The sequence below is a fragment of the Lepisosteus oculatus genome, chromosome 8, assembly GCF_040954835.1.
Source record: "Lepisosteus oculatus isolate fLepOcu1 chromosome 8, fLepOcu1.hap2, whole genome shotgun sequence".
NCBI lineage: Eukaryota > Metazoa > Chordata > Actinopteri > Semionotiformes > Lepisosteidae > Lepisosteus > Lepisosteus oculatus.
The window spans coordinates 39,166,965-39,190,318 of NC_090703.1; the positions used below are offsets into that span (position 1 = coordinate 39,166,965).

The 23,354-nt window shown below is 38.0% G+C and overlaps 1 protein-coding gene across 1 annotated transcript in view; it reads right to left on the reverse strand.

The window, feature by feature from the left end:
- The window catches only part of LOC102691545 (FERM domain-containing protein 7), a 33,578-nt gene extending 14,992 nt beyond the window's left edge, over positions 1 to 18,586 (reverse strand). Inside the window, exons 1-8 of the mRNA XM_069193452.1 lie at positions 18,509 to 18,586; positions 16,458 to 16,626; positions 7,290 to 7,394; positions 5,239 to 5,281; positions 2,910 to 2,988; positions 2,294 to 2,391; positions 795 to 909; positions 140 to 287 (exon numbers count right to left, since the gene is read on the reverse strand). Of these exons, the coding sequence (XP_069049553.1) occupies positions 140 to 287; positions 795 to 909; positions 2,294 to 2,391; positions 2,910 to 2,988; positions 5,239 to 5,281; positions 7,290 to 7,394; positions 16,458 to 16,598 (729 nt within the window). The 5' untranslated portion in view covers positions 16,599 to 16,626; positions 18,509 to 18,586. The remainder of the gene's footprint in view (positions 1 to 139; positions 288 to 794; positions 910 to 2,293; positions 2,392 to 2,909; positions 2,989 to 5,238; positions 5,282 to 7,289; positions 7,395 to 16,457; positions 16,627 to 18,508) is intronic.
- Between the last annotated feature and the right edge of the window lie 4,768 nt (positions 18,587 to 23,354).

The window sequence follows — 23,354 nt, forward strand, 5'->3', positions numbered from 1 at the left end:
ACTTTCAGTGTGGTTTGAAATGCACTCATCAATGCTGATTCTTTCTAACCCCTAAATATGAAATTAGCATTGCAGAGCCCCTATAACTAATAGACTAGTATGACTACAAGATGCACTTTTCTAGCCAAATGATATTCACCTGGAAAACCAGTACTCCCATGTGGGTGACAGCCAGGTTGATTTTCATTTCCTCTCCATCATTGGCAGGGTGAGGTCGGATGCCATACATGTCCAGTTTCCTGGCAACTTCCAGAAGCTGGATGTCGGAGTCTGCGGGAGACTGACCCCTGGAAGGCAAAAACACAGGCTTGTCCACTTGACTTTGGAGTCACTGAGGCCGTCTGGCACTGAAACTAGACACTCAAAACTGCAAACCTCGAAAGCAGGGCTGCTCTTCTCCTTGCTGTAGACAGGGCTCATTTGAGCAAGATAACTCTCTGCACAATCTTAATAAATTCCTATCCGAATGTTTACATTTTAGTCATAAGGACGTATACTGCAAGATAACATAAGTATGTCAAAGAACTGTTCTAAAATATTACTTTCAGTATATTATCTTTACTTATTTCTTAGTGACATTTTTTCAAACACTTAGTATATTTGTCCCAGCAAGTGGTAGTTCAAAGGTTCTAGTAAATACATTTGTGATGATTTCATATAAAAGGTTTTTAATATGGCTGATTGTCCATCTCAATGATCTGAATGATGTTGGTAAAGTGACATTTCTGGAAATGCCAACAGCAACCCTGGAACAGGGCACACAGAATAAAGGCAGTGTCACAGTCCACAGGTACCTGTGTTTCTTGTGAAAGCGCATGATCTTGTGGTCCAGGTACTCTTGGTTGGGAAGGTACCGTTTACTCTCCAGCTGCTGAATGTCAACTTCTTCATCATAATCACCCACCTCTGCTGCATTGGAATACAAACTGTCATGTGTGCAACCCTAAGTATGAAATCATATTCATTCAGATTCTTTCTGATTCACAAAGTCATACAGTAATTACAGTATGTCTTTCCTACAGAGCTCACAATTCTGGCTTGTTTGGCTCTGTCACATAACAACTGAGGTGATAACAGTGCTGGCATCACCTTGATTGACTGTTTACTGTATTTTTGTAGTGCAAGTATTAAGTACTTAGTAATGCTATGAATAATGTTCAATTAGCGTATTCATTGTAATTATGTTCCTTATAATCAAATTTGTTTCACACCTAAATTTATATTTGAAATTGCTTCCTTTAAACTTCTTTTCACCATTAACAATTCCAAATTGTGAGATGTTCTTAAATCCAACTATTTCAATATTCAGATCTTGAAGGTCATCCATGTCTCTTTTGTATTTTATACGGCTGCATAGGAGTGTTATACCTTTAAGTCAATCACTTTAACACTTCTCCCAACTGAGGAGCTGATTTTAACTGAGAAAGAGAAAACCAGCTGTGCTCCACAGAGCTGATATTAACAGATACCTATTAAATGGTAATAGATTCCTTTCTGCAAGATCCTTTCCCCCTCATTTATCATTATTATGTTCTTCGACCTCATTTAGCACCTTCATGTTCATTACAGATTTGAAATGAAGTGCATTAAACAGTTCAGATTTGTGGTTTTACGAGAGCAGCCGTAGCCTGTGAACACACCTCATTACGTAAATATCTTGTTAACTTGCTATGGTTACCAGCTGGAACTTTACAAATGCATAATTAGCTTGCTGTGAAGCTGAAGAAACACTCAGCAGAGTAAATGAGAGAGACCACATGACTAGACTTTGATAGATCATTGAGTTATTCACCAAGCAACCCTGACGTTTGTTTTTTGAATGGCACCCACCAACTGCATTTCTAATTGTTTATTTAGTAATACAATAGACCATAATAGTTTTGAAAGCCGGTGTTTTCTATTATTAGTTTCACTCCAAAAAATGATGGCAGCACTGCAAAAAGTACATAGTGAATATTTTCAGGATCTTACATCCTGTTTCACATCCATTCATTTTTGGTCAGCAACAAAGCGTAAGTAAGAAATAGATTCTGACCACCTTAAACCTGGTATGTAAATAAAACTGCAGCATCGCTACAAAACACTTTCACTATGAATGAAGGTGCGAATCTGGAATTAGAATAGGCTTCCCAGTTGGGGAAAAATTAGAAGCCATAATAAAAAAAAGTACTTTATGTAAAGCAACTTCATAGCAGAAAACATATATGTGTACATTCCAGATTCCATGTTAACTAAACAACCTTTGAGTACATTTCCCTGTACTGAAGCATTAGCAGGCTCTGATGTGACTTACATTGTAAGATATGTGACACCAGAAGAGCTGCACTGTTATCATTACATGTGAGACTTCCGTTGGCCAAATCCTGCTTGATCTGCAGAGCAAAGAGATACCTACAGACACACAGACAGGATGGGTTAACTGTGGACACAGCACCACATCAAAACCAGACATCAGAACCATACAAAAGCCACCAACACATACTGTATGGAAAAAGTTCCTGCCACTCTGAAGGTTTAGAAACTGTAATCTGTATTGTTATGTGTGATCTGTGCTGTTTTATGTGCTAGTGTGAAATTAGCTTCTTCAGGGTTAATTTAAGTTAAACAAATTGGTTCTTGCAAATATTCTTAGCTCTGCAAGTCCATTTGGTTTTGCAATGAAGCTTTCTTTCAGAGCTCGCCAGTAAGGCTAACAAATTGGCACAAAGACGTAATCCCATTTCACAGATTTCTCTGTGGCCTCTGTGCTTCTGTTTCAAAATTTTAAACTGGTATTTTTCATTGATTGATTTGAGAAATTCTCTGGTTTAATTACTACAGTATTACTCACTATCAATTCTAACATCTCTTCTACTGACTCTCTAGCTGTGCCACTGATAACAGATCTAGTAAAACAGGATGTTACAGACCTTGTCAGCTCTTTCTGTAGTTGTCCTGGGTCAGGTGGGAAAAACTTCACTATGAACCTGAACGAAACATTGCTTGTGTCTAAGAGAAAAATCACAATAGAAACAAAATCACATACTTGCATTTTAAAATGAAAACAGAGAAGTTTTACATTTAAATTCACAAAACATCTTTTGGTAACACTTTACTTGAATGGCACTAAAAACACAGTCTTACCTATTTCATAAACCACACAAAACACAATATAACAACATCCCTTTATAACCATTTGCACAAATGCAGGCAAAGTTGTTTATAATGCTTGAAAACAAGACATAGATTTAGACAGAAGTTAATAGAAGATATAGTGAGGTAACTTCAAAATGATATAAGACTTAGGATCTGACAAGCAATTTTCTAAAGATGGAGCTCGGCATGGAGTGGTCCTGGAGTGATATGATGAAACTGCATTTTGCTATTTGTTTTTTATGCCTGTTGTTTATTGAGTGGTGTAGTGTTTATGAACAAGTTAAGACAACCCTTCGTCTTAGATCTGTCTGTCTTTACCCTGTTTCAAATTGTCATTCAAGTAAAACAGTGCAAAACTTTCACTCCTTTAAAAACTCTGATATATTTACACAATACTCAGGGATACCACATGCACTAAAAATTAAAATAAATGAACAGTAGCTCTTTTACATTACTCAGTGCCTTTGTAATTTGATGAATGCATAGCCACATTGACAGTTACACTGTAAGTAAAAAGCTCCAGTTCAAAAGAGCATAAATTATGATCATGGTATTTATTACGTGTTAAAATTAGCCAGAATGTTGTCCGCAATCTACACATAAATGTTTTGGGCAAAATCTCCTTAATCTCTCAGGATCAACCACACTTCAGAAATAGTTTTGCTATTGTATGTGTATTCAATTTCCAGAGCTTTCATTTATATCACCATGCCAAACACAAGAAGTGATAGGTTAAATGTCCTCGATGAAGAATGTATTGATACGCGTGTGGATTAGAGAACAGTGAGACTGTGTGTACTTCAACCATGAAGTACTGACAGGAATGAAAGTTTAAGGTTTTGGAAGGACCTTCATGGTCCCAGACACAGTCCCTATAAAAGCTGTGGGGAGATCTGAAACATGCAATGCGTGCAAGAAGACCTAAGAATATTTCAGAGCTAGAAAAATTCTGCAAGGAAGAGTGGAGAAAATTCCTAAAGCAAGAATAGAAAGATCTGAAATAATGGTAATGGAGAGAAGAGGAGATACTATGACCAATGTTGAGGAGACAAATGGAGGAAAACTGAAACAAGTTGATGGCTTTAAATACCTTGGATCAAAACTGGTAAAGGGAGGAGAAACACTGGAGGCAGTAAAACAAAGAGTGAAAGCTGGATGGAACAAGTGGAGAGAAATAACTGGAATAATCTGTGACAGGAAAATTCCTAGAAAGTTAAAGTGCAAAATGTACAAGACTGTGATTAGACCTGTACTACTACAGTATATGGAGCTGAATGCTTGGCAGTTGGAAAGAGGGAAGAGAACTTGATGAGAAGAACTGAAATGAGGATGTTGAGATGGATTCTTCAGATTTCAATGAAGGATAAGATCAGAAATGAAGAAATCCGTAGACGATGTAGGGTGGTGGATGTGGTTGAGAAGATGCGAGAGGCGAGGTTACGGTGGTATGGACATATCATGAAGAGGGACTTTGAGGAAGTAACAAAGAGGGTAATGGAATTTGAGGTGGAAGGTAACAGAAGAAGAGGCAGGCCTAGAAAGAGATGGATAGATTGTGTGAGAAAAGATATGGAGGTATGTGAAGTGAGTGAGGAAGATGTGCTCGACAGACACAAGTGGAGAAGAGCAACCAAAGCAGCTGACACCAGGACAGTCTGGGACTAAGGCTGTGAAGAAGAAGAAGTAGAAGCAGAAGAAGAAGAAGAAGAATAGAAAGACTCTTAGCTGGCTACCAGAAATGTTTGGAAGCTGTGGTTTCTGCCAAAGCACATGTTACAAAGTACTGACTGACATTTGCACATGTGACATTCACTGTTTAATTTTTTTCAATCTGTTAAATTCAGCAAAGAAATCGTCATTGTGCATTACAATGTGCATAAAGATGTCACGTGTAAGTATGTACCCTGCAGAGGCTGTGTTCACTTCTTTTCACTTAGAGACTTAATATGCAATTTGACCAGGGATGCCCAAATTTTGCATGCAATGCATGCTTAAGTAAATAAAAAATGTACTTCACAGATATGTGTTAAAAAACAACCATTTTCCTAATCTACTTCCAACCTGTAAAAAAACAATATATACAAAAAAGTACCTGAAACTTACTTTTAACTTGCTTTGCAAGAGGTTTCAGCAATTCCAACCACACCTGTAATATTAAATGATACATTTGCACATTACATTAAAGTTTTTTATTTAGTGAATGTTTTTGTTTTCCATGGTGAGTTATATTAAAAATAATTGATAGGTATAAAAAATGTAACAGTGTAAACATACTGTGTATAATGTATTAACCAGTTTATTACAATAACTCATTATAAAGCAGCAGTAAAACAACATCATACAGGGTTGAGAAATAGCAATACCAGCACAGAGATGAAACACAGGTTCTGTAAACACAGGGTACAGTAGGTGAGCTGGAAGCACATTAATACGAAACACATACAGCAGGTTCAAGCAAAAGAGGAAAGTGTGGGTCTTGAAGAAGTACTAAAATGATTTATTATTGTCAGTCAAAGTCCACTCATACCTTGAAAAGAGTATTGGGACTTATTGGGAAGTGAAATTTGACATATTTTCTGTGGACTGTTGATATTTGTATTTCATATCAAACATAAATAAGTGGCAAAAGTACATAATGAAAGCTTTTATTCCTGAATAGTTTTGGGGCATATACAGTATTTTAAACCAAACTAACAAAACAAAAGTTTTTTGTGTTCATTTCCCCCCAAAGGTTTTTAAACTAATCTCCTCTATCTATCCCAGCACATAGCCCTGAGAAGTGGGGCAGTACAGGACAACACATCAGTAAGGTGTGATAAAATAGTACAGTACTGTGTGTTGAAAGGTACTCTAGAATAGAATACAAAGGACACAGATTATTTAGAATGTCTCTTTTATCAAGAATACAGAATTAGTCTTTTATTTCACTAGATAATTAAACAGAGAACACATTCTCACTGACAATGACATTACAGACCTGATTGGGTTGGCAATACAGATAAGTATTCATACACAGTTAGTTTAACTACATACAGATATGTTTACAGTACACACTACTACATAATACTATCTTTACTGCAATACTGCTTACTGTAAGGACAAGCGATGCTTGAAATCAGTGGAGTACTTAAAATGCAATATGCTTCTACCAGTACAGAATGGTGATTTTGCCATTCACTTGCTAACACTGCCCTCTTTGATGTATGTATGCCCATCCTTCGGATGAGACGTAAAACCGAGGTCCTGACTCTCTGTGGTCATTAAAAATCCCAGGGCGTTTCTCAAAAAGAGTAGGGGTGTAACCCCGGCGTCCTGGCCAAATTTCCCATTGGCCCTTACCAATCATGGCCTCCTAATAATCCCCATCTATGAATTGGCTTCATTATTCTGCTCTCCTCCCCACTGATAGCTGATGTGTCATGAGCGTTCTGGCGCACTATGGCTGCCGTCACATCATCCAGGTGGATGCTGCACATTGGTGGTGGTGGAGGGGAGTCCCCATTACCTGTAAAGCGCTTTGAGTGCAGTGTCCAGAAAAGCGCTATATAAGTGTATGCTATTATTATTATTATTATTATTATTATTATTATTATTATTATTATTACGTGTGGACTGTTTCTTTCTGGAATGATCTGTGCTGTAGCCACTGCAGTAGGGAAATTATTGTGCAGAGGGATCCAATTGTGTAATGACCAGTCTGCTGACTGTCACCTCATTCTCTGGACAACGTCTCCCTCAGATAAACTGCCTTCAATCATGCCAGCAATGATCTGATTGTATCTTTCGCTGCTCATGTGTTGATTAAAATCATGTTTTTTGACCAGCTGTTGAAGTTTTACAGTTTTAATTTAGCTTTGATAGTAGTGAAATACCTGAAATACAGATACTTGGTGTTTTATGTCTGTACTATGCCTACTGAAAAAAACAGCTGGATAATTGCATCAATTTGCACAAAGCATAAATATTCAAATAGGTGCACTTAATTTTGTTTAATAAACTACAGAACATTACTGTTGTGTTTTTTGAAAAAGTAAAGCTGTTGCAAAAACAAATTAAATTAAAGGACAAACATAAAACACAAAGCATTCTTTGTACATTTTCTTTCTAATTCACACACTTCAATTCTAGACCCACAGAAAGAGTTATACACTTACATAACTCCCAGTGTGATTGCGAAACTCAAGTCCAAAGTACTCTTTCTCCAGCAGCTTCAGGTGACCACAGACCTTGTTGTAAAAGTCATTTCCCAAAATTCTTTGCTAGAATCAAATGAAAAAAAGTTTTGCTTACAGATAGTGAAAGGGAGATTTAAAACACAGATATGCCAAACATTCAGTTCTGAAAATATACAAACAACAACAACAAACCATTTGTATTGTTAGCATGTTAACAATTGTGGAACCACAGGATATGTGCTGTTTTGGGTTGTATCCTCAGTTGTGTGTCGTCTGCACACAAGAGGGAGTATTACCCTAAACATGTGACCTACACCTCAGTCTGTGGCCACATTACTCCACAAACAATGGCTTACAATTTCAGCTTCCAAAATGTGTGTGTCTGCAGTGCAACATCTGGGGAGATTCGCATGTTTTATGTCAAATTTATTACCCAAAGGCATTTTAGGAACACAGGACTGTAGCTGTTATAAAGGCTGTGTTTCTTTTTTTTAATGGAGTTTATTTAACTAAAGTTCAGGAGGGATGACAACAACCACGCTCAATCATCCCCAGCTGTCAGCAATCACTCCCTTCGTCCTTCCTCCGCCGAACACTATCAATACCAAATGCGATATCTCCCTCTCCCTCGCGTGTGACTTTTGCTTCCCACCTCCACCCCAACTCCACCTCTGCAGCTGCCGAAGTTGGCCCTCAGCCAAGCAGGTTAAGCCAAATATTCGCTCCACAATAGTTCGCCATTTTTTGATTTTGGGGCGTTGTCATTCCTCGTGAACCTGTTTAAGATCGTGATCCTTTTCTAAAGGAGCTGAACGTCACAACTTGGATACTGTCAAGTGAGAAATAAAGAAAGCAAAGAGCCTCTGTGACATTGATCATTCAGTCACATGCTTCCCTTGAAACCATGAGCCTTAGCAGGATCAACAGCAAAAGTAAGGCATCAGTCAGAAGCCTGCTGCAGCTCTCACTGGGACCAGTTCAAGCTCACAGGAGCCTGACAACTGTAAGGGTCATGGATGTTATGTATAAACAGAGGAATCCTGAGTCTGAGAAGCATGTTACCAATGATTCAATGTTCCTTGGGAAATCCAAGTCTAGTCCATTAATAGCACAGATCAGACTGCAATCAGTTATAGATATAACTATAAATTCTATTCCTTTTGAGGTATGTCTGTTCCCACTGAAATTCCATCCTCATAATAAGAAGCAAGTGCCCACTGGCATCCTCAAGAACCTTAAGAGTACAATGGGTATGGGAGGTTCTTCTCTTAGTGATACCTGCATGTGACACTCCACACACGTTTTCTACCACCTTCTTCGTTCAGCCTAAATATTCAGCGCATCTCAATACACATTTTTTCTTTCTGTATTGAGATGTATTGAGAGTGCTGAACTGTTAAAATAGCATGATCATGCATGATGACCTAGAATGCATCTGAAAAAAACTGTTCTACAGTAGCTCTGTAAATAAGTCTATAGCATTTTAAACCTGTAATAGTTAAATATCTCTATATTAGAATATTACATAAAAATAATGCTCAACCCCCCATTCAGCAGGTACCACCTAACAAAACAGAAAGCTCCACAATACACTTATCCAGGCGGACAAGTCAAAGGCACTGTACAAACTGGGCTACAGTGTATGTACTGTAACAAATTTCAAATACTTCATTGATTTTTATTTAAAAAAAACGTTTTGCTTACATTATTTATAGGGAAAAGAAACTCACTTGACGTCTTCCTCCAGAGTAGGAGAAAACAGTATGGTTACTTAGTTAAATTACATTATGTAGAGCTCTACTGTATCAATTATATTAGAGCCACAAATCAGTTTAATAGTATTGAGCTCGTAGCTCCTATTAAACTGAATAATTGATTCAAATGCCAACCCCAGATGCTACAAGCCTCAAGCAACCAATTATTTTTTATTGTTACATTTCTAGGTTACTACACATCACATTATTCACAGGGATATTTATCAATTACATTAATCAAGAGCAAGCCCTAATATTTTAAATAAGCATACATTGTGTTCCACTGCAGATAACAGAAAACTTCTGAGATTGTTTTAATTAGAGAATAACAATCTATCGTGGCTCACGGGATCTGCTGCGAAGCAAAAAGGAGGACTCATGTCTCACACAGCTGTTTTCCCAGCTCACCTCAGAACCCATCCATTCATATTCCAACTGCTTTCCAACTCAGGGTTGTGGGGGAGCTGGAATCCCTTGGACTGGACAACAGCCCATTGCAGGGCACACACACAGACACTCTCAAAAGGGCTAGTTTATCCCAGAAGCAAATTCACCTGCCAGCATGTCTTTGGATTGTGGAAGGAAACAGGAGAACCCCCGAGAAAACCCAGTTAAACATGGGGAGAACATCCAGACTCCACTCCAGACAGTAGGAACTGGACCCAGTGTTCCAGCACTGTTGGGCAGGAATGCTAACCACTGCACTACCATGCCACCCACCTCAGAACCCATGTTTTATTAGTCTCAGACTAGTGCCCGTCTTTGTCTGCAAAGCTATTACATAATATACAGTACAATAATAACCAATTCAGTAGTTTGGTCAAATTCTAATGCCTAAAAAAACGATGAATATGAAGGGACAGCTTACTTTATACTTTGGCTTTAACTCACTGTCACGATCGCAAACCCCTCCTCTTAAGGGTGCTCCAGCCCTTCCTTGTTTGTTGTTCATCTCCCGCACCTGCTCCCTCTTCCAGACCCTTTTCAGTTCCCCCTTAAAAAGCCAGACGTTGACGCCAATCCACGCTCTGCATTGGTTTCCGCATCATACGAGCCTGGGACTTGGATGCGCCTGGCTCCGTTTTGCTTTTAGTTTCTGTTTCTTGTTCCCGTTCCCGTGCCCCCTGCCGGTTCCGACCCCGTTCCCGTTTTTAGATCGTCTGTCTTGGATGGATAGCCTTGCTTTGGACTTTTGCCCTGTTTTCGGATTTCCCGTTCGTCTCATCCCTGGATCGTTTGCCTTGGCCACACCTCCCCCGACCACCAGCACTCCATGGACACGCCCCCCTGTATTCATTCCTGTATCGTGCATGACGTTTTCCCCACTCTACCCCGGATCGTGTCGTCTGCATAGGGTCCGTAAAGACCTGTTCGTTAAACTCACCTGGGGAAATGACAGCTCTGGTCAGAGCTGAGCGCTGTAACATCCTCCTTTCACTTATGAAGGATAAGCCACGGGGAAAAATGCTGCAACTTTGAAGTTGGGGTGGAGGGGGGGGGGGGGTTAATAAGCTCTATGCTCAGCCAGAGAGTTTATAAGCATAGGGATGCGCAACTGCGAGATTAGAATTTGACCTTCGCGTGAACATCTGTTTATCTCAACACCATTACCTAATGAACAAGTCTCCCTAAAAAATATCTGTAGCCACTAACAAAGGCATTTCTAATAAAAGAGAAGCTGATAATACTAGTAAAAGTAAACACACAAGTGCCATTTGGCAGTGCAATATAAAATCTCCATGTTGCTTGACATTTTAGAGCCCAGTGCTTGGAGAGAGAGTCAAAGAAGGGAAATAACTTGGACCTTTTATTATTAAAAAGGTAAGCCTTTTGGAGGTGCTGTTACTCTATCAGGATTTGGAGAAATTGATTAATGACACTTTCTTTTATAAATGCATTTACTGGTGGTTATCTGATAATATTTTGCATTATCCCATTTGTTGCGTGTGTATAGCTTTACAAAAAAAGGACACTGGGTTAAAGGTCAAAATTAAAGGAATTCTCTTAGGACAGAGAATAGGAGACACTTCTTTGCATAAAGAATTGTGGGGGTCTGGAATAGACATCCCAGCTGGGCTGTTCTTTTAAGAATTAGCAGGACAAATGTATTATTCCTTTAGCTACTGAACTGCCACTTGACCCAAATCAGCTGAATGCTCATTTGCTGCCTTTCTTACAGTATGTGCATTCTAATCAGGTGAGGCCTTGTCTTGGTGATCTTATATTAAAAGAGTGGCAACTGCAGTCTGTGAATCCAGCTGTATATTTCCATCAAGGCTTGAACAAAATGTCTGATCTAACAACTGAATAAGCTAACAATTAAAATGAACTGTATTTCCTTGAGGGCCACTAACTAGATACAGCAGGATAATGAAAGGCTGAGCAAGAGACAAGTGAATCAGTAACGTCGAACAGCACATATGTAATTAAAGGTAATTACTTATGTTTAAGCATAAATAGTGGGGATACCCTGCATCTGGAAGCTGCTGTATTTGTCAAAAGCATAATACAAGAATTAGATCATAAGATCCAAAATAGGTTTATATTTTACAAGCTACGCATATATTATTTTTAGTTCTATAGGATATGATTTTCTCTTACTTATATTCCACATTTTCCATGACAAGCAACAAGTCAGCATGTGACATCAATTTGATTTAAGCATCAGCAGACACAATAAGAGGTCAATTCATGTTTCCTTTTTGCCCCACAGGAAAATTGGCAGACTGTCCGCAACTTCTCAGTTGTACACAATAATCTTGGGGAAAGTGAATTGTCAGAAACAGCATTTTACAGGAAAAACAACTGTTCTTTTCCTTTGTAATAAAGAGCTGGGGGAAGCTCATTGACACTACACAAGTTCTAGTAAGGCAAAATGTTTTTCACTCCCGGATTTACTGAACACCTGCTGTATCTTCTCTATACTGACTGCATTCTAAATGAGTTAATTTGCACTAGCTGGCACACTGTAAAACAGATGGAACAAGAAGTGAAAACATTAATAAATGGTTTAATTTAATCTACGGCTGAAAGGCCAAAACGACATCAGACATCAGAGGCAACTCACTTCTAGAGCGAAAAGCAAAAGTTTTTACTCGCAAGTAAAAATGTGGATGCCACAGTTGATGAAACTCATTAGAATTTTTTTTGCTGTATACTTTAGTTCATGAAAAATGAGTACAAATTGATTTATTGATTAATAATATTTCATAGGGAAAAGCCTTTCATTCTTTACTTTCATTTGCACGCCATAACAATCTAGTCTGTTTCTGACTAACATGAGATTAATGTGCTTAATACATTTGTGCAGCTTGACTCATCTAATTATTACTGGGCTCAGAGATGCAGAGGAGTTGGTTTTGCACAAAGCTGTGTTTAAGTCTCTGAAGGGGGTTGACTACAGAGCTCTGTTTGTGATAAGCCCACAGTTTACTATGTTGGAAGTAACAGGAAAAAAAAGGATGCTATTGAGAAGCTCTAATGAACCGCTTGACTCTCCATTATCATGTCACATCAGAGTGCTAAATTGGTCTAAAAGAAAGGCAATTACTTATCTCCCAGCTCTCCTGAAGTTGTTTGTGTAATCCAGTTGAAATGTTAACACATAACTAACTTATGGATTGCTGTTACTGAAGGGATATATTGTATACTGTAGTATACTATACTGCAATGTTCCATTAATCATGGAATATGATCACATACTAGGCCATTCCTCCTTCGACTGGATGGGTTACTCCTGCAGCACATACTGTTCTAGAATATTGTGGAAGGATGATAACTTTAAAGTTCTTTTAAAGTAAACCTGGATCCAGTCCAGAGAAGAGCAATAAAATACATTCCATATATTAATAATATACTGCACTGACAGGCTGAAGGAACAGAACCTTTTCAGTCTTGTACCTCAACCTACTATATAGTATTCACAATCCTCTGGCACTGATGAAGTCGACCAGCAGATTTCTTCAGAATGAACAGGGAAACGAACCAGGGGACACAGGTGGAAACAATGTTGATGTGCATTTAAAACCGAGAACAGGAGACACAAATTTACGCAAAAGGTTGTTGGTGTATGGAGCAAGCTTCCCAGGTATGTTGGTGAACCCAATATCTCAGCTTCTTTCAAGAATACAGATGGAAGACGCCCTTGGATCAATTATCAGCTACCAAAATGGACAAGATGGGCTGAACGGCCTCTGCTCATTTATAATGTGAGGAGGATGTGCACCCAGTCGCTAAGGGTATCGTAGCGCAGGCTGGGAGTTGTAGCCGGGGGGAGTCCGGGGGTCCGTAAGATGACCAGCAACTGACCCTGCTCATGTACAGTAAATAGACCTGTGTTAGATAAAGTGTTCTCTGAAGCTTAGTGTCCCATAAGATACTGTAAGTGTGTAGAGTCTGTTAAAGAGTTACCACCCTAAACCTGTGTACTGTACCTGTTCTGTCTGTCCCCTAATGTGTGTGTAAATCCTAGTGTTGTTTTTTTTTTTGTCAAAGAGAATAAAAGCAGGTGCTTGTGTGCCTACACCGTCTCCTCTTGTCCTTTATCCTGAACGAACCCATAGTCGTTACAATAATGTTTCTTATGTAATTTAAAAGACAAAGTATGGTTATAGATACCAATTACATCTGCAATTCAAAGAATGGAATAGAAAGATAGTTGATTGAATAGGCAAAATAACAAAAAATGTTGCTTCAACCATACTGAAGCCAGAAGGATATTGAAAAAATAAAATCAGATGTAATTCTGGTATGTTGAATAGACTTGAACAGACAACCATATGGTTGGTATAATTTTTTTTAAAAGATTCTCATATTTTTAAACTTATTTTAACCGCATTGAAGCTCAGAGTGAATTCCTTTTACACAGTTTCTTTAATATGTTAGAAACAGGAATATTACAGTTAAAAGCTAAATGGAATTCACTATAAGTTAAACATACATCCATCTTTTGATAACTGTGATGCTGTTTCAGTTATTTTTACCTGTCAAGCATAGAAGAATTAAAGCTTAAGCAAAAAAAAAAAACAAATTAAGCACATTAGGAAATAATACATACACAGAGCTTGCAAATCTTTCGTGCATGCTGAAACAATTTGCCTAGACTGAGGTTTAACTTAAAGAACGTTTGAAACTTTGATCAGTGACTCACTGGAGTCATTTACATCCTTCAGCTGTAAGACAGGAGGCCATATGCTATCTCCTAACATTTGGAAATAAAACAAGTCTTCCTGCACATGGTCAATGGTCAGTGTTTAATGGTTCATAGAAAAGAAGTAGAAACCCAGTCGTAGGAATTCTCAGCTATGCGAACTATGTCAGATGCCCACAGCAAAAAGGTCTTCAAATGGGCCAGCTGGAAAGGCAAGAAAACATTCAGAGATTTCACTGCCACCATTTCTGCCCTAAAGCCACTCTCACGCTGTGCACTCACATTTCTTTTTTAGAAGAATCTCAGCAGCCCTTCTATTCACATATTGTCTCTCTACATATGGAGATGCAGAAAATGCCTTTGAGCTTCCAGTTGCAAATGCAGCAGGGACTAATGGGGTCTATAATGGGAATACTTTGCAAGCATAACATCTGGCAAAGATAAATGCACTCCCATCAACAGCCAACCATCCCCCAGCTTGTATCTTTTCAGAGATACAGAGATCGCATTTTCAAATTCTGGTTTCTTAAATACTGTCATGATGTCACCGCCCTCCAAAACTCTGCGAAACCAAACGTATTTGAGCTTAATATCAGTGTGAAATACAGTGACCCAGAACTCTCTCACACAGATTATCTTACATGCAAATATACTAGTAGAGGCTGTTTCAGTGAATAAAGTACTAAATATCAAAGGCTAGATAAAAGGAATGATCTGTAAATTTGGGATGTACTGACATATGGATGTTTACCACAAATCCTACAGTAGGACCGTAAAAGCTAGGACCCGTAAAACTAAAGAGACCTATTTTATTAAATCGCAAAGACTCAATTTGTCTTTCAGCAAACTAGATAAAGTAGTTGATTGACTAGAAATCATAACAAAATTTTGTTGATGAGTATCCAATCCCCTATTCAGATAAGTAATTTAACAAACAATATTTCTTTCACCTGGAAAAGAGACCAACGCAATACTGAGTTTCAGAAAGATGAACATGGTGGCTGTGCAAATACTAATTCAATTACTATCTTTCAATAATTCAGACACTCCACCACACCTCAGCAAATGATCGGAATTTTGTTTCTGAATGATAAAGTACACCAAGTAGATTTAGTAAGAGCATTCTTGGCTGAGCAGATTAAAGTTATTTTGAGCAGAATTTGTTCACATGATGATATTCAGAGAGGCTGACTTTGGAAAACTAGTGACAACAAATAAGCCCATTTTTTAAGAGCTGTTAATTTACCAGATATTTTGACCATAACGTCTCTGCTTTTTGGAGTTCTTGGGGGATCCTCCCACCTACTGTACATTCTCAATTAATGAATCAGCGAACAGTAATTGTGTGTCTCTTAATAAAATGGTGATACTGTAATATAGCTACAGCCTCAGTTAAGAGTGCCCAGCTTGAACACAAAAACATATAACACAGATGGTCTGCAGAATCCAGATTGAAGCCTTTATTAATCAAGACATACTTATTGTAGTCTGTTATCCCAATGAGAGTTCACATACACTTCCACATCTTGAATTGAGGCATAAATGATAACAATTAGCTATTACCAAACACTGAGAGGGTGGACTATAGGATACCTGCTACTACTGATTCTCTGGCTACAAGAGTTCAAATGACTAACTCCTCCAACAAATGAACAAGGATGCTCTGTACCATGCTGAGGGTGCTTTCTTAGTGAATCAGAGCCACAGCATGATGCTCCTGCTGACAGGCCTTTCATCTTAATTACTGGAGCATCTAGAAAGAAAAGAGCTTACCTACATTGTAGCAAATGTCTTGTTATGGCTTAAGACATATACAGTAGTTACTAATAGTGCACCTCTGCATCTTTCTGTTAAGGAAGTGATTTTGGGGGCAAAAATGTTGGGATGTACTGTAAGTGGCTTAGACTTTTTTATTTAAGATATAGCAGTAAAACTAAATGTACAGTACTTATGCTCAAATTCATTTCTATTTCAATTATGTGGACAATTGTGCTCAAAGCAACATGAAATATATTCAGTGAAACAGTTTTAATATTCAGACAAACTTTGACTTGTTTGTTTAATCTTGGAAAGAAATGATGATATTGAGTTCATGACATTACAGACACTTTCATTATTCTACACATGATTTATTTTTGGTGAGATGAGAGTCACATGAGAGTCAAATGTGTCCTACAAATTCTTAGCAAACAAAAAATACTGAATTGATATACTTCTCCAGAATCACACTGAACTAAGTCTTACCTCAACTTCGAATATCTGCTCAGTATCATCCAGAAACTGCACTTTGAGCTGTAGGGTTGTTTCCTTGGAGCTCTTACGGGCCACTCCAGCAAGCTTTTCTGGGGACTTGAAGAAGTCTGGCCTGCCTTTGTGTTCACCCATAACTAGTACCGCAGCTGGCTCAAGTGTACTGAAAAAAAAAACCCCATAAACTCATGCTAGTTGTTTACCAGCACAGGTTAACATTGGTGTGAAAATAAAATAAAAAAAACAAATAAGCAACTGCAAAGGAGATTTTGGATCTGACCCTCCCAGTAAGCACAAATGAGGCAAAGTAATGGTGCTGTCTAGAAGAAGCAACACATCAAAGCCATTAAACCCAATTAAAAGTCAGTTGTTAAATGAACTATAACCTCATGCCACTTAAGGAAACCTTTTTGGCCATGTGTGGTTGGTGATTCAGTACAGAACGTTTCACTGAATCGCCTGTCAACTCTAACAATATACTGTAGCATGGTCTGTTTTTTTTCCGGCTTCAACTTAAAATTTGGGCCATTTCTTGGACATACTGTAGTGATCTGAGGAGAAAAGGCAGCTTTTGTTCATTTATACCATTGGTCAAATGTGAAATATGTTCATATTTAGCAACATTTTAGAATAGGAGACCAGTATAATGCATGTGTTAGTTGTGAATGAATGGCATACCTACTAAAAGCACTTAACACATGATGAACAGTTGCTGTATAACAGCTGATTTAGTTCTTCTTGCGTTCCATCAGTCATAACGAATACATACTGTATTTCTTATGCAATGTACTTGACATTTACAGTGCTGGCACTCGGTAAGCTTTGTTTCAGTAATACGTGGTAAGAGAGGACTTCTATCTTAAAGCGTTGCACAGCGTTGTTTATGGAAGACTGGAAAACTCACATTCAACGGCAAGAGAGAAGACCTGAGCCCAGTTAAAGTTGTGTACTGTCTTTGAGTCCTGCACAAAAACGAGAAGCGCTCCCATTTCTTCGGCCTCTTGATTCCAGATGATATCGGACTGCTCTGTAATCCTGTCTGATTTCATTCACATACAGCAACTGCTCTAGCAAGACAGAGAACCGCTGCAGCAAAAAACACCCCATATCCTCACACTGCTGTGTGTGTTCAAAATATGGGAGACCTGGGGCTAACGGCAGGTGCTTTATTGGAGAAAAATAAATGAGCACGGGATTTGAGTTTCACAAATGCTTTTAGTATTTCAAATACCGAAATAAATCTAAGTATTCGTGTAAATTAAATTAATTTTAAACCAAATTGGCATTAGATATGTATATCGATGTATAAGCATATGGAAATATCTATGTGAGTAATAGAAGATCACATTAAATATAAATTTAATGTTAATGCCCGCTTTATGTACTTGTAGGGAAGACGAGAGCAGAACATTACCCAAAGGCATGTTATAAAAGTATAAAGCTTTGTGATAGGCATAAACAAAGCTTCGATTATCTTACCTGTAATTTCCCTTGGTTTTAATTATTTAATATCACTAATAACTAATTCATGTATTAATAACGAAAACGATGTAAATAATATTTTCAACCTCGAATGCAACACGTTAATTAGGATTCATAAATGCCTTGAAAAAAAACTCGAAAACATTCAGCTAATTTTACATTCAATAGGGCAGATCTTAAAAAGATAGTTCGTTGTTCGGAATTTGGGGTCCAATAAAAAAAAAGATTAAAATAGTTTAAAAATCAAAGCAGTTTAATTTGATCTTGAAACATAAAACAGTCCTGCTACTGTAGGGGATATTAACATTGCACGCAAGAAAGAAGCAGTTGTCCATTTAATTCCGTTATGAAAAATAACGTCTCTATTTCCTGAACATAGCTTTCTTCTAAGGGCAGCTATGGAAGTTACTATTTCTTTTTTTTCCTCCGGTCACCCAAAAGGCTGGCGTTATGAAGCTTCGTCCATTTAGAGTCTTTAATTAAGTTAATTGAATCATCGCTCAAGAAAACGAATTGGGAAATTAACTCATGCATACGTTAACGTTCTACAGTATTGCATTTACCTGAATTCCTTGGGTTTCCAGTCGTCATAATCCCCAAAATGCACAAAATAAATCCATAGCCGTTTCAAAGCAGCCCAGTTCAATCATTGACAAGCTATTAAGTAAAGCGCACGGTAGGCAGGCTGTGCTCGGGATAATTGACTATACAACAGAGCCACCTGACTGTGAACACGCTTTCATCTCATTGCTTTTTTCTTGCTTAACTCGGAAATACAGCTCACACACACGGTCTACTCCAGGGTAGGAGTTTGACAGCTGAAAAATACCAGTTTCACACATGAAACGTCTTTATGTGCAGAGATTTCAACGTCACTCTACAGGTCTCAATCTGTTCGTGCTTAAATTATGCACGTCGTCTATTGCTTTCCACAATGTAACGGTTTTGAAACAGAACAGCTTAACAGTTACATTTTTTTAAAATAAAAAATAAAAAAATACGGTACATATCCATTATTAACCGAGCTGTTGTCAAACCCACTATATTTCACTAAACACTGTGCCACCATTGCCATTAAAAGCCATCATTTAAAATGGGAAAGGAAACATGACTACAGGTTAATGGATCCATCATACGTTTATCATATTAGATCCATTAACTAAGCAAAATCAACCACTGCCCATAGTTGCAGGATCCCCAGATCCAGACTGAAAATTTTAACACTGCAATCTCAAGAGCCATCAAGCTATGGCTAATAGTTTTGATTCTAGCTAAATTAATCTTGCAGCTATAGAATATCTTGCCAGCAAAGGCAATAGAAATGTACTGTAAGATGTGTTTTCACTAGAGATTGGGAAAGGCCACCCATTTTGTAATGGACTGTCAGCAAGAAACATATCAGATAATAAAGGTCTCCCTTAAAGCCATTCTTTGGAATTACCTGGATTTCTGCATTAATTACTCAAAAATGTGGTCTGATCTTCAGCTAAGTCACAATAGACTAACACAATCTGCTTAAACTAAGCACACACAATTTTAATTCTTGTCAATATTGTACACATTTTAACATTAACAGTAAGGCTGTAAAAAGTATGTGAACCCTTGTATTAAGTTACTGGTAGAACCTCCTTTAGTAGCAATAACCTCCACCAAACATTTCCTGTAGCTGCTGATGAGACTTGCACAACAGTTAAGAAAAACAAATTGAGACCATTCCTCCTTACAAAACTGTTTCAGTTCATTGATATTTCTGGGATTCTCACATGAACAGCTCTCTTCAGGTTGTGAGACAGCATCTCAATTAGTATGAGGTCTGAACCCAGACTTGGCCATTCCAGAACACTAATTTTCTTCTGTTTAGTCCAGTCTGTTATTGATTTACTCATGTGTTTCTTTGGTTGTTGTCTTGTTGCATCACCCAACTTCTATTAAGCTTCAGGTGACAGACCGGTACCCTGATAGTCTCCTGTAAAATTTGATACAATTTTGAATTCATTGTTCCCTCTATGATAAGAAGCAGTCCAGGCCCTGAGGCAGCAAAGCAGCCACAAACCATGATGCTCCCTCCACCATGCTTCATGGGTGGGATGAGTTTTTGGTGTTTGTGTGCAGTGCTTCTCCCCCTCCAAACATAGCATTGTACATTTCTACCAAAGAGATCAACTTTTGTCTCATCCATCCACAGAACATTGTCCCAGAAGTGTTGTGAAACATCCAGGTGGTCTTTTGCAGACTTGAGACATGCAGCAATGGTTTTTTTTTGGAGAGCAGTGGTTTCATCCATGGTGTCCTTCCATTAACACCATTCTTGTTCAGTGTTTTGCCTATAGTGGAAACATGTACAGAGACTTTGGCAAGTTCAAGAGATTTCTGCAAGTCTTTTGCTGTAACCCCAGGGTTCTTTTTCACCTCCTTCAGCATTTGTGTCTTGTCATGATCTTTGCAGGACGCCCACTCCTAGGGAGAGTGGCAACAGGACTGAATTTCCTCTATTTGTACACGATTTGTCTTTCTGTGGATTGATGAACACCCAGGCCTTTAGAAACGCTTTTGTAGCATTTTCCAGCTTTCTTCTTTAATTCTTTTGATCAGGGCATGGTTCACATAAACAGTTCTTTCATGAGAACCACAGACTGTCAGTACCCAGCCTGTGTGCCTTTTTTATAGGGCAGGGCCCCCCCACTCCCACCTCCAATCTCATCTCATTGATTGGAACACCTGACTCCAATTAGCTTTTGGAGAAGTCATTAGCCTAGAGTATCACATACTTTTTCCAACCTAAACTGTGAATGTTTAAATGATGTGTTCAGTACTGACAAGAAGAAGTACAATTGTGTGTTATTAGTTTAAGAAGATTGTGTTTGTCTATTATTGTGACTTAGCTGAAGATCGGACCACATTTTTATGAGTAATTAATGCAGAAATACAGGTAATTCCAAAGTGTTCACAAACCTTTTCTTGCAACTGTATGTCTTTAACTCTGGGAGCTCCTGGAGCTTCACGCAAACACAGGGAAAAGATACAAACTATAGCACCCCCGGAATTAAACCCAAGGCCCCAGCACTGCAAGACAACACTGCTACTCTCTGTGCCTCTGTGCTACCCCATGATCCAACATATTACTTAAAATGTGTGATCTTAAATGATCTTTTAATTGTCACAACCACCTCTTGGGCAGGAAATTCTAAGTGTGAGTGAAAGTTTGTAAGTTTATAAGTTTGTAAGTTAAACGTAGGAAAGAAGTAAGTAGAAGTGATACCTCACAAGAAAGCAATAATAAAATACATTAAAAGGGTAGAAAGACAACTTCATCTTTGAGCAATTCTAAAAAAGACTTAGAAACTTTGTAAGAACTTTTTGTTATTCAATTTGCTTTGCTTAAGGGGTTATGCAACTATTAAGCAATTAATCATTTACATGGTTTTCTATATTTTTTTAATTTTTGCCTTTTGTCATTTTCCAAAACACAGTCACAAAGTATTGTCCTCTACCTCCATCTAGTGGACAGCTGAAAGAATAGAAGACTATAATTATTTTGTATCTCCGCTGGTGTCCATGTGATACGTGGGAAACCAACTATTACATCACTATGAATTGATTGGACTGTTGACTATGTATGAGCTGAGGGCTTGGATGTGGAAACCATGTACAATTTTGCATTTTAACCTCAACAGAACTTTTGTTTTGCTGTGTCATCAGTTTTCATGCACTCTACTATATGTTAAGAAATTTCTAAACCTCCCACAACTGTACCATATATATATACAGTCATTTATAAATTATCAGTCTTTCCTCCTTTGGAAGACTAGTATAAATGCTGGTAATTAATCAGTAATGTTTCACCCCAGCTCTGTGTTTGCTGGTTTCCATTCCTTTGTAAATATCCAGTGTTAATTGATTACTTTAATTCATCTTCTTGCTGCTTCAGTCTTTTGGTTAATTTGTTTCTGAAATACCTCACTCCATAGCTATTGTTTCTAACAAATGGAGCATATAAATATTTGATCAACCCCTCAATACCCTTATTACTGCTTGCACAGCAGTGATCAATTTGTGATGAACAGACAAAAGTGGGAATAAGTATATATACAGTATATAAAACACTGCTACAACGATCTTTGAAGTGTTCTTTTGCAGAGGCCCATTTGGTTACATTCCAGACAGCACACCTGAATGCGGGGAGTTTTGAAATTTAGCAACTGGTACTGAGCTGGTACCAATTACAAATCCCATTTGATCTTTTATTAGTTTTAAAAATATGTCCCAAAAGAAAAACTGATTTTTTTTTAATTCTAGTGTGATTATAAACTTGGCAGGAGCAAAAACTCAAAGACACAATGGTTCCCCAAGACCAGACCAGGGAATCACTGCTTAAATTGCTCCTGCGTTCTTCACTGTGAAGAAGATGAGTGTGTGCCCACTGTGATGGACTGGTCTTCCATCCAGGGTGAGCCTCTGACTGCCAGGAATATTGTACATGGCTATCTGGTAATGGCCTGATGTAAACAGACAATGAAGCTGTGTAATAAAGAGTATATTGGTATGGCAAAGAAAATCTCAATACAGAATTGAAAACAATTCTAAACTGGGATGGCTATTATTTTTTTAATGTAGAGCCTTTCTTGACTGTGCCACTCAGTGAGATCCATAAGTTTGTGTAACTGATACAATCCTTGTGACAATTCAAGCACAAAACAGAATATGCACAAACAAGTTTGTATATGGAAGCTGGCCATTGTACCTCATGCTGAACCTGGAGCCAAAGCCCATGTCAAAAGATGACATTTAAATCACAAGTGCAGAAAAGTGCAGAAGTGCTTGGAGGTATTGATTGATTTAAACAGTTGGAGACGTACACAATTACAGTATGAAATGACTATATCTTAATACTGCATACTGAGCTTTTAATTGTCACATCTCTTAGAACAGAAAACTAAGTGGAAGTATGTAGCTTGATACCTCACAAGAAGAGTAGTAATAATCTTAAATGAAGGTTAAGAGCTAAGGGATGAATCCTAAATGAATCTAAAGAGCTCACATTAAATATTGCATTCCAGATAAATGTGAAATATTTACTGGCTTCATTGTGGGATTTCTTTGGTTTGGGGGAGAATAGTGGTCTTGATTTTGTTCTCAGAAGCACTTAACCAAGCGCCCATTGACAAGTTCCTGGGAGAAGTAGTTCCAGAGATGAACACAGGGTGGTGGTATAGACACAAGCAATGACACCTACAGTTCATCAACTGTACCTGCAGGAATGAAAGTAAAAAACATTCTTTAAAATGAGGATGTTCAGTTTTATTGTTCTTTCTTTAAGAAGGACATGAAAACAAATCCTAGTGATTTTTTTTCTCTGCCAGGTTATAAAAGGTAGCTTCAATGGAATAAGCTGTATGAATGTTCACATTT